At 39.8% G+C, this 16,777-nt stretch overlaps 2 protein-coding genes across 4 annotated transcripts; one reads left to right on the top strand and one right to left on the bottom strand.

Annotated features, from left to right (window-relative positions):
- Positions 1 to 7,766: 7,766 nt before the first annotated feature.
- On the top strand, positions 7,767 to 14,748 carry LOC133930315 (putative phospholipid-transporting ATPase 9). Of its 3 annotated transcripts, none has more exons than XM_062376949.1 (11): positions 7,767 to 9,079; positions 9,790 to 11,135; positions 11,237 to 11,314; positions 11,412 to 11,688; positions 11,792 to 11,880; positions 11,965 to 12,073; positions 12,299 to 12,511; positions 12,622 to 12,747; positions 12,845 to 12,943; positions 13,027 to 13,218; positions 13,716 to 14,748. In XM_062376949.1, the coding sequence occupies exons 1-11, from the start codon at positions 8,690 to 8,692 to the stop codon at positions 14,361 to 14,363; spliced, it is 3,567 nt and encodes a 1,188-aa protein (XP_062232933.1). In that variant the 5' UTR covers positions 7,767 to 8,689; the 3' UTR covers positions 14,364 to 14,748. The 3 variants fall into 3 exon arrangements, with proteins under 3 accessions (XP_062232933.1, XP_062232932.1, XP_062232931.1); XM_062376948.1 differs by having other exon boundaries at positions 11,204 to 11,314; positions 12,622 to 12,717; XM_062376947.1 differs by having other exon boundaries at positions 7,768 to 9,079; positions 11,204 to 11,314.
- Positions 14,749 to 16,127: 1,379 nt separating this feature from the next.
- On the bottom strand, positions 16,128 to 16,463 carry LOC133930153 (uncharacterized). The gene has a single exon (XM_062376839.1). It carries the CDS (start codon positions 16,461 to 16,463, stop codon positions 16,128 to 16,130), a length of 336 nt encoding a protein of 111 aa, XP_062232823.1.
- Positions 16,464 to 16,777: the final 314 nt, after the last annotated feature.

Below are 16,777 nucleotides of genomic sequence, written 5' to 3'. Positions count from 1 at the left end.
TAACAAAAATTATATCAATAGATTTGTATTTCATATATCTTTTAATATGATATTGATTTTGTAGTAATTGATGATATATTAATTATAAGAGAGATTAGTGGTTAAAATATACTTAAAAGACTTTTTCAAATCCTATTAAGAGAAATTAATTATCAAAGTATACTCTTAAAAACTTTTTTAAATCCTCTTGCGCCCTATAAAAAGAAACAAAACGAGTATCTTCCACTTGCAGAAGGGGGTTCCAGTTTTACGGTAGATCGCTGGTATCATAGTTTAATTGTGGGTACAAGGCGAGAGTCAGACAAATTTGGCCAAAATTTTAGAAAATTCAATCGATTAGTGGTATTTTTTCGGAATTCCAGTTATTACCATTTGAAAATGTAGAATTTGGTTTGAATTTTTCAGCCAGAAAATTCCGACAAATTTTATTTACTGCACGGTAAGCAGGCACACAAAAAAAAAACTGGTAAATATATCCATGTGGGAGCCACAATCAATTATCTGAGATGAGCTGACCTGATAATTTACTTAAGGCGTAGATTATAACCATGACCATGCTTGAGTGACACTGGAGATTCAGAGATTACGTACCCATAATTTTGAAATCATTTTTGGCTCGTACTTTGGCATTTTTAGCTGTGCTTGCATGGTGGCAGAACAAGATAAAGCCCTACGATGGACGATTAATGAACCATCGATTTTATGAACTTATAAAAAAAGATAGAAAAAACACATGACACATATAGGAATTTTTATACAAGTTCAATTTTTTTTAAAAATAACAGTCTTACATCTGATTTATCTTACATTGATCTCTGAGACTGTTATAAGATGTGTATGACTAGCCTAGATGAATCTAACATAGTCGGACAGCTTCCTTACGTGTAGTTGAAGGAGATGCAAGTACAGATTTAACTGCGAAAGACTTAGTGGAGGTAGAGCTTGCACATGCTTCAATGGTGTGTAATGGCTTGTGCAGAATTGTTCTGACTTCATGGGTTTTTTTTTTCACAATGTCCCTTGACTCTGTATATATAGGGTTACCGTTTAGTATCCAAACTTATTTCCCAGTAGAATTTTATTATCCGTAAACTTAAAAATAAACTTCATTGTTTAAGGAACATTCTGAAATCTTGGGACATTTTTCATACATTCAATAACTTCTTTCCCGAAATAAAGATATATAAAAAATAACAGAAAAATCTGAAATATCCAGAAATGACAGTACTATATTACTCATGCTCACCAATTAAACAGGTGAAATATTGACAACATCCATCTTGTGGGAGACAGTTCTATCGGGTGCTTCACATGCATTTCCATTGGTTTATTACCATTACACTGTACTCTCACTTGAGCATCGTCGTGGCAGTAACTTGCTCTTTAATTTTCTCCATTTGCTCTAGAAAATATACAAATAATGCCATTTGTGTGGGACTGTTCATCAACAAAACATGGGAGTTTTCAATGATCACGTGAGTTAGCAAGGACACCCCTCTCCGTGTTTCAGATACCAACACGTGGACAATGGGATATAGAAAAGGGAAAAAGTATAACACTAGAAATTAAATAAAAAAAATATAAAGGAAGAAGAAAAATGATGAAAATAAAAATGCACCCTTAGTTTCTAAGTTTATAAACATGATATTATAAAAAGAAAATTTCGTAAAACTACAGATATTTTAATAAAATTATCGTAAAACTACATATCTTTAACAAAATTATCGCAAAACTATAAATTTAAGCAATAATTTTACAAAACTACAGATTTAGCACTGATTTTATCACAAAACTATAGATTCCAGAGGAGTTGTTCCTAGCCCCGTTACAATGATGATCGGGTCCTATTTGCAATCTCACAGTAGCTGCCAGCTCATGAAATGGACCGTCTGAGAGCTCATGAAACTACAGATACTTTAGTAAAATTATCGCAAATCATAAATTTATATATTTAAATAATAATTTCACAAAACTACAAATTTAACGCTGATTTTATTATAAAACTATAGATTCTATCGTAGACCTGTTAACCTAACGAATAGGCCCCGCTTTAAATCACATGAACTCCCGAACGATACATTTCATAAGCTGGCAGCTATTGTGAGACTACAAACGGGGCTCGGTCATCATGTTAATGGGGTCCAGAACAGATCCTTTAGAATATGTAGTTTTGCGATAAAATCGACGTTAAATCTATAGTTTTCTGAAATTGCTACTTAAATCTATAGTTTTTACAATAATTTTACCAAAGTATATATAGTTTTACGATAAAATTAGCACTAAATATGTAGTTTTATAAAACTATTATTTAAATATGTATTATGATAATTTTATCAAAGTATCTATAATTTTATAAAATTTACTCTATTATAAAATATCTCATCAAACAACTAACGTGTATCATTAGGATGGATTAGTGTCATCAGATGTGATACTCGGAGAATCTGGGAGACCCGCTGCCAACCTTTTGGAAAGTACACTCAATTTCACTTCACATATACGCAAAGGGTCCCTTGAAAAAAAGGAAATCTCTTTCTTGATTTTTTTTTTGTTTTTTAACCCCAACCAAGGTAGATTCGAAGAATTCCTTAGGTACCTTTATAATAAATGGAATATATTGAACTAGACCATAAGAGAGAATTTCTATATACACTGGGACTATAGTATCAGATTGGAGTGGAAGATCGGACCATAGAATTGGATATAGGATTTCCATTTATCCACTCATGAAACTATAACATATATTCCTCGCATTTTAGAAGTGTGACAATACATTTTAGATGATTTAGTTTTTTTATCTCTTTAAATTCTTGGTTGCAACTTACTATCTGAGTTGATTATGGTCCGTTGGTTTGTTATCAATGTTCGTGCCGTTGGTTATTCCTTTATTTTTGTCGGTGTTACCTATATAAGTGAAATTACTCCATATCTCAAAAAAATATTGGGTATTATAATACAAATTCTTATCAACAACATTTCATTCAATCAGAGAGGTGGACCAAGCGAGTTAGATGCAAGTAAAATAAAGAGGTTCATCGGCTAGGCAGCCATGATTAGAACATGACGATGCATTCAAGACTAAGGTACTGTTTGAATTTTAATTATGGATTCTACCCCTAAAAGTAAAAACAAAAATAAACTATCACAATATAAAAGCTGATTCTTACCATTCATAAACCAAGTTGTATTATAAAATCTCACGATCTACAATCTGATGGGAATGAGCTTCTACGGATTATACAAAATGGACTAGATTCTCGCAATCTGAAGCAAAAACAAACATGCTCTAAAGATATTTGGTGTGCTATATTTTGAAACTCACATGAAGAAATTTTCAAGAATGAAAATACCAAATTGAATTAATTATAAGAAAACTTTATTGAACTAATTGAAAGATACCGGTGCATGGTTGTTAAATATATATGGATGCATCTATATCTATACTCCTATAAAATGTGCACGAATTATACAGATTCGATTAATCTCCACCGTTCACCCGAGTTGATCAAACAGTCACTGTGCAAAGTTGAACTCCGTTTCTCTTTCCAAAAATGCATTCAATCTCCCATTAACCTTCAATACATATATATCCAATATTTACCTTCTATGTATTCATTGTCAGGTTTTTTTCCAGAGGATGCGTTGTCTCTCGCACTTCGCCTAGATCACCGGGTTTCTCCAGAGGGTGCGCCAACCTTCCGCACTTCGCCTACAACACCGGCTTTCTGCAGAGGGTGCGCCGCTACCCGCACATCGCCTCCACTACTATCTACCATGGAGGTCGCCTCAATCGCGTTATCTTTACAACAAGTTACTATACGAGAATTGTTTTTATCCCCTCACAAATCGGTCATCAGCTTTATCCTCCTCACAATGTTGCTACAAATAGTCAATTATGGATAATAAGGTTCCTTCCACCCTCATTTCCGGGTACTCGTCATTCTCCTTCCTCCTGAAATTACATGATCAAGTTGTGAATTTCATATATATAAATATGTCTTTTTGTTATGATATTTTTTTTTTTACTTATTCGAATTGCTATATTCTTGATTGATTTCGTATATGTGAAATACATGTGCAGTTGCTAGTTGACTAAAGATGATAATCCGAGCTTGAAACTCACTTTCCAGTTTAACACTAGTAAGCTCGCATGTGGAATCCATGTGCCTATATTCGAGGACAGATACCAAATAATCCAATATATCAATTCATGTCCATAAATTAAGTATTAAAATAAATGGATAATAAGAGTCCATAAATCTAAAGAACAAAACAAACTGCTATTTTACAGATGCAAAAATAGGAATTTTCCTCACTTGCCATAAAGTCATATGGATGAGCTTTTTACCTTTTCAACGTATATTGTTCTGAGAAAACCTTATTAACGTGTGCCTAGCTTGGTGCCTAGAGGGTAAGCTAAAACACCCTGAAAGTAGCACCTCATCTCAATTATCTAGTAAGATGCCCATGCTTTGCAATGGTTTTCAAATTAAAGCCTATTCTTATTGTATAGAATTGCAAGTAATGATGTCAACTTCAATGCAATATTTCTCTCTAACAAATTATTTATTTATAACAGAACATGCTTGCTCTCCTCGCAAAAACAGTAGAGCTCTGACACTCCCAGCTTTGCCTTGAGAGTGTCCACACATGAGACATTTGCACAGCCCTTGGCAACAAAGAGAATAAACACGATAATACATCTTTCGTAATTACAATGGAAAGAAGAATGGCCAAAATTTCATAAAAATACCCATACATCTTTCTATTTTTATGTACATCTTTCTATATCTTGATGGTACACCTGCCCTAAAAAGTATCTCAACAATACAACTTTTATTAATCTAACAAGGAAATGTAATAATATCTCACAATGGCAATACTCTCCTCATGAAAGAGGTTTCCGTCAATAAGGGTTGTGAGCATGATCAAAGAGCCAGGATCAACAAGGATATATAATAATCTCTTCTCGCTGAGATCGGAGGTGCCGTGCAGCAGCTCAAAACCTTTGTCGCGAGAGAACCGTGCGTCGATAAAAGTGGAAGGAGATGAATTACCAGATAGAAAAAGACGTCTAGTATGAAAGGCAAATAATAGATGATTGATAGTATTTTTGGAAGGAACACATAGTCTAACTTTATATGATAACTGTTTTATCAATTTGGATGGATAGTGCAGATTGTCTGAATCTATCATAATTGGTGTATATAAACGTATAGATATAAATATAGATGTGTAATTCATATGGGTGTAGGCCGGCCGGATTAAGATATCGTTCTCCATTGGCCTGTCCGACATTTATTTTTCTTGGATTTGGGGTCAACATTGGAACATGGCAGACACGGGTAAATGCATTGTGGAATTATAACGTGAGGTCCAACGTCATGGAAAAGCTATATTATACCGTTCTCTCTTCTTCTTCCGGTGTTCCATTTAGGTGGCTTCTGCTACAAATTTTCGTGTTTTGTAAACTCATTTTGCATTTACATTGCTATCAAATCCGTGTTTTGTATTCTTATGTTTTTCCATTTCAATCCAAAGAGATATCAATGTTATCGGCGCCTTGAGTTTGGTGTAAGAATTTGAAAGAGACTTGGAAAGTGACAGTGGACTGATAGATAGCACAGGGCCACCTAATTCATACAAAAGTTGTCATTATTATCGATTCGAAATATGGGAAGCTAGCTGCTTGGGCCACCTAGCACAGGGCTACTTAGTCGCTTTATTGGCTTGACTTGACTTTATACAGTAAAATGGGTAATGACCACGGCATTAGCGACTTGTAAAAATGTTCTTGATCAAAAGTAAATACTGGTTCCTCTAAAAAAGTGAAAGCTAGCTGATGTTGTAACAATTGTGACATGTTTTAAATCATCAAATGTTACCAAGTCCTAGGTATTATATTTTGTTGCTGAAAACCTTAGATGTCGCGGAGCAACTAATTGGAAATTTAGTTCAAATTTGACATATATTGTAAGCATCTGGATCCAATCCCTCAATGCAAATAGACACTAGATGCGATCTTCTAGTCTTCCTCACTATATGCCTATCTTTTCGCAATTACAGAAGATATGGTCAAACAATATTATCCCTTGTTGGAATTTTAATTTTTTAGGAACCTCTTTGAAAAATTAAAAGAAATAATACTGAAAAGAAAAATAAAGACATGAAAGCATATCCTAGGATGAAATGCAACAATTCAGTTTTTCTAGGAATATAAATTGTAATAAAGTAAATAGCACAAAGAGAGACATCAAATTTATCGCGTGGTATAGATGACTTGCGGGTCACCTCGAATCCACGATGAGGTGAGTTCGAGTTTCTAATCGTTCCTCTGTCAAGTATGCAATTCTCACCAAGAACAATTTAATCTTGAACCAGTTTAGTATAATGAACTGCTTAATACCTCGATCCCACTAGAATAACACTTTACCAATCACGTGAGGTGTGCTCCAAACCTCTCACAAGCTTGAACCAGGGCTCCTTCACAATCTCCTTGAAAGACTCGATGGTTCCAACTCCTCCAAGCCATCTAGGAAGCGGCAACCTCCAAACCATCTTTAAAAGCTTGCTCGAAGAATACCTAGTGTCATAAGGCCAAACACTGTAAAGCTATGCACTAGATACTCTCACACTTTCAAATATGCAATCACTAAGTTAAAAGAGAGAGATGACAAGAGCTCAAGTGTTCATTTTAGGTGTGCAAGAGAGCTTCCTCAAAGCTGGTGGGGGTCTATTTATAGACCACGCTCCAAAATATGATTGTTTCCTTTGAAATCCCTAAACGACTCTGTTACAACAGTTAGACCGACCCCGAGGGTCGGTTAGACGGACCTCTCATCCAACGATTAGCAATGGCTAGTTGTCAGATCATTAAATGCCTCGAGATACAAAGTATGAGAGTTTGAATAGGGGTAGCTATTAGATAGAAAGTAGAGGCTGGTTAGACCGTGATCCCCTTCAAATGCTATGGGAGTTTTGGACTCCTTCGGTTAAATTGGTTAGTGCACACATTTAGTCCGCTACACCTCTTCTTTTGTACTAAAAATGCTGACAAATGGTTAGATTGCGTGCAGTATCCAGTTAGATCGGTACCCCCTCTCAAGCCGCCTCTTGGTAGTGGACAGATGCAGTTAGACTGCCCTTATGTGTTTGCCAAGATGGCAGTTTACGTCAACCTTTGCGCATTATGCTTCTTCCTCGCTCAGATTCCATTCATGGTGAAGGGCCCGGTGAGAAAACCTATCTTCACCTCTTATGATAATTTTGACAATGAAATTGCCATTGTGATTGCTACACCACTTGTTTTGCATAATGATAGTCTACTTCATCCTGTGAGCAATGTGCTTCGGCCTCACTAGATTCTCTTTATGACAAAGGACCCAACTCAAAAACTAAGTGCCACCTAACCAACGATGTGGACTACTTCGGTGTCAAAACTAGGCAATGTGGCTGCCGTGGCAGCAAAATCACACTTAGGTGGTGAAGCGACCCGGTCATTAGAGTTTAGAGGGCTTACCGAACAAAAAATTGATGTCTAGGGGTCAAGTGAACAAACAGCATATTTCAATGGAATAAAAATGAAGTTTCCACAAAATTATAAGGGGCGTCTGCGTATTTCTTCTATTCAAAAAATATTTTGGAATTGAAGAATAACAATCATAATGGACAAGTGGGTAATAAACGAGGAAGCAAATAAGCGTAAGGAAGGAAAGAAAAGGGAAGAGCGACACAGAGAGGCAGATCCAGCCATCACCATTAGAAAACTTCTCCAGCCCCAACCCGGACAAGACAAGCGGGGTGCATAGACGGGCGGCGACACCACCAACTACCGCACACGTCCCCTGACTCTCTCTACCTCTCTCCCTCTCCTGCGTCGGCAGGCATTCGGCATCCCCCGTTGCCTACTCCATTCCATTCACCTCTCCTTCTCCTTCCCAAAACTTCGAATTGTTCCCATTCGCAAACCTTCCTTCCCTTGATTCGCCGGGGGACACCACAGGGCAACGCAATACCCCCAGCGCGAGGTGCCTTCCTTGCCGCCGGGGCCTCGCGGCGCATTGCAGGATTCCTGCTTCCTCTGATAAGTTCCATCGGAGACGGTCTGTTGCCCTAGACACAACAAAGAAGAGCGCCGCATGGATCGGGGCTTCCCGTGGAGCCGATTCAAGTTGCGATTTTGGCGTGTTGGCGAGGCCGGGCGGAGGTGGAAGGGGTACTGGGGCGCGGCGCCCCGGCGGGAGGGCGGGATCTTGGAGGTTCTCTCCTGATCGCGTTCTTGGGGATCCTGGAGCTCAGTCCTGTCCTGTGTCTTGTGCAGCTCTGTGGTGTGTGTGTGTGTGTGTGTCTCTCTCTCTCTCTCTCTCTCTCTCTCTGTGGTTATTTGCTCTCTTTAGGTAGGTGGAGGTGGGGTGGGAGGGCAGCTGCAATTTATTGCAACCTGCTCAAATCTGAGCTCCTCTTGTTCCGAGGGAGTGGAGAACCTGTTCTGCTGGTGGTCGTTCTTGGGTGCTGAATTGTCGATTGACTTCTGCAGCAAGATTTGGGCTTCTGTTGCCTCCCACGTTTGAATAAGCTTGGGGCGTATTGCGTGTCCGGCTGTGGCCAAGAGCTTTGATTTCGTCGCCTCGTCGACTTCTTGGGGTGTTTGGGAGTAGCTTGGTGCGGTGATTTCACTGAGTCTGGAGGAATGGCGCGGCGGCGGAGCAAGCAGCTGAAGCTCAGCGCATTGTACTCGTTTGCGCTTTGCCACAGGGGCTCCAGCGAGGATCACTCGCGGATTGGGACGGCGGGGTTCTCCCGGGTTGTTTATGTCAATGAGCCCGATAAGCATGAAGAGGAGTTCAAGTATCCACTGAATGAGGTGTCGACGACCAAGTACACACTGGTCACCTTCCTGCCAAAATCCCTCTTTGAGCAGTTCAGGAGGGTGGCCAATTTCTACTTCCTGGTCTCAGGTATCCTTGCCTTGACCCCGCTCGCGCCCTACACGGCAGTTAGCGCGCTCGCGCCTCTGTGCGTCGTGATTGTGGCGACCATGGCAAAAGAAGGGGTTGAGGATTGGAGGAGGAAACAACAGGTATCATTCTTGTTATCTTCCCTTAGAGTTCTAGCTACAATCTTTGTTGAATTTTTTTCATGAAATATCTGTTGTGCTTCAAAAGAACTCAACCAGCTCATGTGTTAATTAATCAAATGATTATTTCATATACTGCTTAGTGAATTGGAACAAGTCTGGTATTTCTTTATTGGGCTTCCATTTTCTCTGTGTTGGGGTGGCTGGGTTCTTTCTCTATACGTCTAGGTTTGGGCAAATGATATGCATTTCTTATTTATACAAACCACGAGTTCCAATTCTGAAGAATGCACTGAGCTGTATTATTAAGTATTTTGGTTTCGAAACTTAAATTCTTAGTTTGATCATTTTGTATGCTGGAGATATAGCCATGCGATGTCATTATGGATTATACTCACAGTTGTTCATTCTACTAGGCAGCTGATGTATTGATGTAACGATAATTTGTGTCTCAGCTGTAGCACTTAATATTAAAAGAAACCATCTTCGTTCTTGAATATGTAACGATAATCTGGGAATTAATGTGTAACATAATTGAATATGTTATGAACTTCATTTCGTTGATGCCGTCCAGATTTATGTGATGATTTTCCCGCACTAAGAGTAGTCTTAAGATTTCACTGTATTACTCTAATTTAGTTAATTAGGATATTTAATGTAAATTTTCCATGCTATTGGTATGCTAAGTTGATCTATGTAATTCCATCACCCAGGATCATGCGCTCAATAATCGGATAGTCAAAGTGCATAGGGGCAATGGCAATTTTGAAGAGACAAAATGGAAGAACATCAAAGTTGGAGATGTAATAAAGGTGGAGAAGGATAATTTCTTTCCCGCTGACATGATTCTGCTTTCGTCTAACTATCTGGATGGAATCTGTTATGTAGAGACTATGAATCTTGATGGTGAAACAAACTTGAAAATTAAACAAGCTCTTGATGTGACATTGGATTTACAAGAGGATACAAAGTTCAGATATGTCAGACAAACAATCAAATGTGAAGACCCAAATGCGAATCTCTACTCTTTTGTTGGTACAATGGAATGGAAAGGCCGGCAGTATCCCCTGTCACCTCAGCAGCTTCTTCTTCGAGACTCAAAGCTACGGAACACTGACTACGTATATGGGACTGTTATCTTCACAGGTCATGATACAAAAGCGATGCAAAATGCAACTGATCCACCATCTAAAAGAAGCAAGATTGAGAAGAAAATGGATAAAATTATTTACCTTCTGATGTCAACCCTACTCATGATTGCATTGCTTGGTTCTGTCTTGTTCGGGATCTGGACCAAAGAGGACTTAAGAGATGGTGAGCTCAAACGGTGGTATCTTCGGCCAGATGCGACAACCATTTTCTATGACCCGAAGCGAGCAGCTTTGGCATCTTTCTTTCATTTGTTGACAGCCTTGATGTTGTACAGCTACTTCATACCAATTTCTTTATACATATCTATTGAGATGGTCAAGATCTTGCAAGCTCTATTCATCAACCAGGATATTGAAATGTATCATGAAGAATCAGATAAGCCAACTCGTGCTCGTACTTCGAATCTAAATGAGGAACTAGGTATGGTTGATACAATTCTATCTGATAAGACTGGGACATTAACGTGTAACATGATGGAGTTCATTAAGTGTTCGATTGCTGGCACTGCCTATGGTCAGGGTGTCACTGAAGTTGAGAGAGCTATGGCTATGAGGAAAGGGGCCTGGTTAGATGGTGATATTGAAAATGGAGACAAGGAAAAAAGAATTGACCACAGTCCTCATGTTAAAGGTTTCAATTTCAAGGATCCGCGTATTATGGATGGAAACTGGGTTCATGAGCCCAATAGGGATATTATAAGAGATTTTTTCCGGCTGCTAGCTATCTGTCACACATGCATACCTGAAATAGATGATGAAACTGATAAGGTTTCATACGAAGCTGAGTCCCCTGACGAAGCTGCATTTGTTATTGCAGCAAGAGAACTAGGGTTTGAGTTTTACCAGAGGACCCGAAAAAGTATAATTGTTCGTGAACGGGATCCGAATCAAAATGTTGTTAGAGAAAGGTAAAGGCAACTTTCTTTGTTATTTAATCCTTAGTACCTATTTCTGACTCTTTTAAATTCTTGTATAGAAAGTATGAGCTTCTAAATATCTTGGAATTCAGTAGCTCAAGGAAACGGATGTCTGTGGTAGTCAAGGAACCAGAGGGAAGGATATTACTTCTTAGCAAGGGCGCTGATAGGTCAGTACTCTATATATGCTAGATTTCCAAATCACAGATCACTGTCAAAATATTGCTCTTGTCCATGGTTTCTTAATGGTCTTCTCCATGTGAACAGTGTGATGTTTAAAAGGCTTGCATCAACTGGAAGAAAATTTGAAGAAGAAACAAGAAGGCACATAAATGAGTATGCTGACTCTGGTCTAAGAACCTTGGTTCTAGCGTACCGTGTCTTGGAGGAGAAGGAGTACAAGGAATTCAATGAAAAATTCAACACTGCCAAAACATCTGTAAGTGCCGACAGAGATGAACAAATTGAGGTGGCAGCTGATAGCATTGAACGTGACTTGCTTCTTCTTGGTGCCACCGCTGTTGAAGATAAGCTCCAGAAAGGGGTATGTCTTTTTGTGGATAAGCTTTTTGTTCCACAACATCTTATTTGTATGCATTCTTGTGAACCTTGCCTATTCATGTGCATGCATGTGCACTTATATTCAGGTGCCCGAATGCATAGACAAGCTTGCACAAGCCGGAATCAAGATATGGGTACTGACAGGTGACAAGATGGAGACAGCTATCAATATCGGGTATGCATTTTTGCATTGAAATAGAAACCTTTTATGTCAACACGGTTATTTCGTTTTCTGATTCATGTGCTTCTCCATCCGCAGCTTTGCATGTAGCCTACTTAGACAAGGAATGACACAGATAATCATCACACTGGAACAACATGACATCATTGCATTGGAGAAAAATGGAGATAAACAAACAATTGCCAAGGTGAATAAATGATTACATTACCTTCATTTTTGAATCATCACATGTAACAGTCATTTTACATATAAAACACTGCAACTTTTCAAATGACTATATTTGCAACAATACTCTCAAATGGTTCGAAAGAGTAGTTTCACAAGGCAGCCATTCACATTTATTAATTGATAACCCTAGGCAATCAATGTCATCGTAAAAAATATAATCACATTCTTTTTGTTGGTTTTCCAGGCATCAAAGCGAAGGGTTATGGATCAGATAGAGGATGGAATCGAACAAATTCCACCTCCAACTCAATTTAGCTCTGAATCTTTCGCACTAATCATTGATGGTAAATCACTTACATATGCTTTGGAAGATGATCTCAAGTTTAAGTTCTTGGATCTTGCTATCAAGTGTGCATCAGTAATATGTTGCCGATCGTCTCCGAAGCAGAAGGCACTGGTCAGATTTTTGGTTTTACTAACTTCGTACACCTTTTCAGTGTATTCCACTAGTATTTTTAACTCTATAAATATACAAGCAAAGACATTAACATAGTGCAACATCTGCAGGTAACAAGACTTGTTAAAGAAGTAACACATAAAGTGACCCTCGCAATCGGTGATGGGGCAAATGATGTCGGTATGCTTCAGGAAGCAGACATAGGGGTCGGTATTAGTGGTCCTGAAGGGATGCAGGTTACTAATTTGATGCTTTATAAATTTTATTAGGTGTGCCCGCTATAAAATGTTATTTTTTTTTAAAGAATCTTTGTTCCTGTGTATGTCATTCTAGGCTGTCATGGCAAGTGATCTTGCCATTGCCCAATTCCGCTTCCTGGAACGGCTACTTCTGGTGCATGGACATTGGTGTTACCGGCGCATTTCAGTGATGGTATACTTTATGTTTATTTAGACTATTAATCAGGCCTTGGAATTCAAGTATTTTGTTGATTTATATTTTGGGTTGATGTGCAGATATGCTATTTCTTCTACAAGAACGTTACTTTTGGTGTCACTATCTTTCTGTACGAAGCATTTGCATCTTTCTCCGGGAAGCCCGCTTATAATGATTGGTTCTTGTCACTCTATAATGTTTTTTTCACCTCCCTTCCTGTCATTGCTTTGGGGGTATTTGACCAGGATGTGTCTGCCAGGCTGTGCTTACAGGTACGTCAAATATTTTAACAGTTGTGGGAACGAAACAAATTGTTTGGAGTACTTGAGAAAATTGGAAATGTTACCTGTCAAATTTAGAATATCATGGAAACATGTTCTACCTTATCTTTTCTGAAGAAAGTATGCTTTCTACCCTTGTGGTTAGTGCAAGCTACCTAATTCTGTTCTGTTTTAGAGATATAAGATTTCTTAATTTTTTGTGCTTTTGATCCTGTTGATTAGGAAAGTTTTCATGCTTAGTTACTCCAAGGACCTTTACCTCAGAATGCCTTGATAAGTTCTATTTTTGGGGTTTTGAGGAAGTCACAGTTTCACTGCCATATTGGACAAATCAAGAAAACACTATCTTTCATGTTACATTAAGACCTAAAGACTAAAGTACACAGTTGTGCATGTTCGTTTTCCCTCTTTTTTTTTGACTGAAAGTTTTCCCTCTATTTTACTGACTTATTTTAACTTAGCTTCCTGTTCTCTCTGTTCCTATGCAGTATCCGGAGCTCTACCAAGAAGGCGTGCAAAATGTATTATTCAGCTGGCACCGGATACTTGGCTGGATGTTTAATGGTGTTATGAATGCTATCTTGATCTTTTTCTTCTGTATTGCTGCCTTTGAGGACCAGGCATTCCGTCAGAATGGCCAAGTTGCAGGATTGGATGCCCTAGGTGTTGTCATGTACACTTGTATTGTATGGGTTGTGAACTGTCAAATGGCGCTCTCTGTGAACTACTTCACCATAATCCAGCACATATTCATATGGGGCAGCATCGCTGTATGGTACCTCTTCCTCTTGGCTTATGGTGCCATAAATCCAGGGTTATCAAAAACAGCATACATGGTCTTCATTGAACAGTTGGCCCCAGCCCTTTCATATTGGTTGGTGACACTTTTTGTTGTGATGGCAACACTAGTCCCTTACTTTAGCTATGCTGCAATCCAGATCCGATTTTTCCCGATGTTCCATAATAAGATACAGTGGAAAAGATACTTGGGGAAGGCTGAAGATCCAGAAGTGGCTAGGCAGTTGTCATCAAGACATCGGATATCATCACAGCAGAGGATGGTTGGTATTTCTGCTCGTTGTGATGGCAAGACAATGCAAATAACAAGGGAGGCAGAACGAGAAGTTCAGGAATAGTTTTTCAGTAGATTTTGTGTTTTGTACAGCTTATAGGATACTGTCTCCAGAAAGATGGCAACTGAAATGATTGCTACTTGGGGATATTCCTGGATTGTTGCTTCTTTTGTGTCATGGAGTTCTTCCAGTTCAGATGATAGAACAAGCACAATTTGCTTAGATAGATCACAAGGAGACCAAGATAATAGTTGCTGTAAAGTTGATTTTACCAATTTAAGGCTTTGTATTTTCTCCTTTCTTTCCTCTCTTTTTTTTTTACTCCTTTACACATGTAGATGCTTGTAACCAGATGGTAGGATTTCATTTTAGATAGTGTTTGGTTGGAGGATTTGTAACGTAAACCAATTACAGCGTTAACCAATTATGTTAAATCCTGTTTGTTTCAGTGGGGCTACAATCAGATCCTGTGTAATTAACATCGCTATACAAATTCTATTCTGCTCAAAATTGGGCGTAATCAGAATTTGTTACCTCTCCCTCGTCATTTCATTTCCACCGCTTGCGATTCCTCTGCATTTCTCTGCTTGCCGGTGGCTGCCTCGCCACCCTCCCCTTCCATGCAGTGGCAATGGTTTCTGCCTACACACTCGGTGGAGCCGAGAAGTTCGCGTTCGGCGGTGCGGAGACCCTTGCGCCTGGTGACTTGGAGTTTCTCAGCATTGGCCCCTCCAAGTTTGGCTGCACACGCTCCCTCACCAAGCTGGACGACATCAAGCCATTTCAAGATGAGCTAGGCTCCGGTGCGCGTCTTCGTCGCCCTCGGCGTTAGCGGAGGCGGCACGGCCCATCTCGTTGAAGCGGTTCATCCAGAGACTAGTCAATTTTCCCTTTCCCTTTCGAGCTTGCATGTACTATGTGGCATTTGATATGAAATCCTTGTCGATTTCTTGCTTTTGGTTCAAGAAAGTTTGAGCCTTTGCGCCAAATTGATTGGAATCATCAAGTTTTTCTTTCGTTCTTCCAGGATTTTGGGTTGCTTTTACACTGTTGTACCGTTAGCTCGTGCTCAGACTGTTACCGTCACGGAGGCCAACCAAACAAACCAAGTATTTAGCTCAAACGTTTGCGTTAACACTGATTTTCCATTCCCTTAAGGTTTGCGTTTACTTAGTCCAACCAAACACTACCTTACTGTAATCATTTTACCCCGCTTAACTGCTCTGTCTCAAGTGTATTTTAAACAATAATGGTAAGGCTTCTGATCTGAGTGGCTTTAATGCTTTATTGGAAAGAATGATAAATGGATGCTTGGCTCTATTAACTTGTGCCTCAGAGATTTCTGTGAGTTGCATTTGTTTGCATAGCTTGGCAAATGTGGGGAGCCCACATAGCTCCATTTGTACCTCTCTCTAAACATTTCTACACTCATTGATCTGTTAAAGTTGCCTAGAGAATCATTATTCTTTGCCAATTAAAACGTTGAAGCAAGATTGGAAAATGTATTCTGCACACGCAATTCTTTCTGTGTGGAAATACCACTTCCTGATAGATTCAGCTGTTGATTATGAGCCAGTCTTGCAAAATTAACAAAGTTCTGGAACTAACATAATACTATAATCTTACTGCATGAAAATGACTATTAGAACCGAAAGCTAAATCAACTTTTAAACAGTAACATTACGAGAAATCAAAGGTTCAAAAGAATATTACATTGGTGTACAATAGTATCTTTTATTGTTTCTTTTTTTTCTTATCATACTAACCTGCAAGGGCAGCAAAGGAGGACTGAAAGATCAAGAACCCGAGCTGCCGCCCTCATCACGGTCACGGCTCAGGCAGCGGCAGTTGCGGCGCAGCCAGCTGCTTCGCCGCCTCGGCCGGCACACGCTGCCGGGGCGCACGCCACCGCCGGCGGACCAGCCTTGTGCAGTCATACGATTCGTCCGGTCCCTCGGCCTGCGCTGCACACACCCGGCCGAAGACGCAGGACAGCACGGTGAGCACCAGCACCGCGGCCAGCACACCGAAGAACGCGCCCACAGAACCGGAGCCCGAGACGTGCCGCGGGACGGCCGCGCCCGCGCCGGACACCTGGTATTCAGGTAAGGGCACCGTCGTTGTCATCGGCGTCGTCGGTGTCGCTGGCATGACGGCCGCCATTGTTCTTGCAACGAGGCACGGTTGGTGGTGAATGGTATAGCACTTGACTTGAGCATGAGTGGGACGAGTGGAAATTGAGGGCAGTGAGGAGGCTAGCTGATGGAGAAGTGTCACTTGCCTTCGGCAGTTTAGTAGTACTAATACTTGTAGTGTGGAGTGCTGATGGATGGAGGAGAAGATAGGGGAAGAAGAAAAAGGAGGGAAACTAAAGGTTTGAATGTCAGCTTTATGTGGGGAGGACTAAGTGGGCACCAACATGGAAACAAAAGGAGAAAAGCAGGATGCATCATGGGGGCTTTGTCATGCCATGTTAT

Source organism: Phragmites australis, chromosome 10, assembly GCF_958298935.1.
Source record: "Phragmites australis chromosome 10, lpPhrAust1.1, whole genome shotgun sequence".
In the NCBI taxonomy this organism is placed as follows: domain Eukaryota; kingdom Viridiplantae; phylum Streptophyta; class Magnoliopsida; order Poales; family Poaceae; genus Phragmites; species Phragmites australis.
The sequence above is the reverse complement of the archived record's forward strand: the minus strand, read 5'-3'. Positions and strand labels throughout refer to the sequence as shown.

Excerpts from the sequence above, each read along its gene's own strand:
- LOC133930315 (XM_062376947.1), top strand. The coding sequence starts at position 8,690 with ATGGCGCGGCGGCGGAGCAAGCAGCTGAAGCTCAGCGCATTGTACTCG. Across the intron at positions 11,881-11,964 it reads GAGACAGCTATCAATATCGG|CTTTGCATGTAGCCTACTTA; the intron begins GTATGCATTTTT and ends CTCCATCCGCAG. Across the intron at positions 12,512-12,621 it reads CTCCGAAGCAGAAGGCACTG|GTAACAAGACTTGTTAAAGA; the intron begins GTCAGATTTTTG and ends CAACATCTGCAG.
- LOC133930153 (XM_062376839.1), bottom strand. The coding sequence starts at position 16,463 with ATGGCGGCCGTCATGCCAGCGACACCGACGACGCCGATGACAACGACG.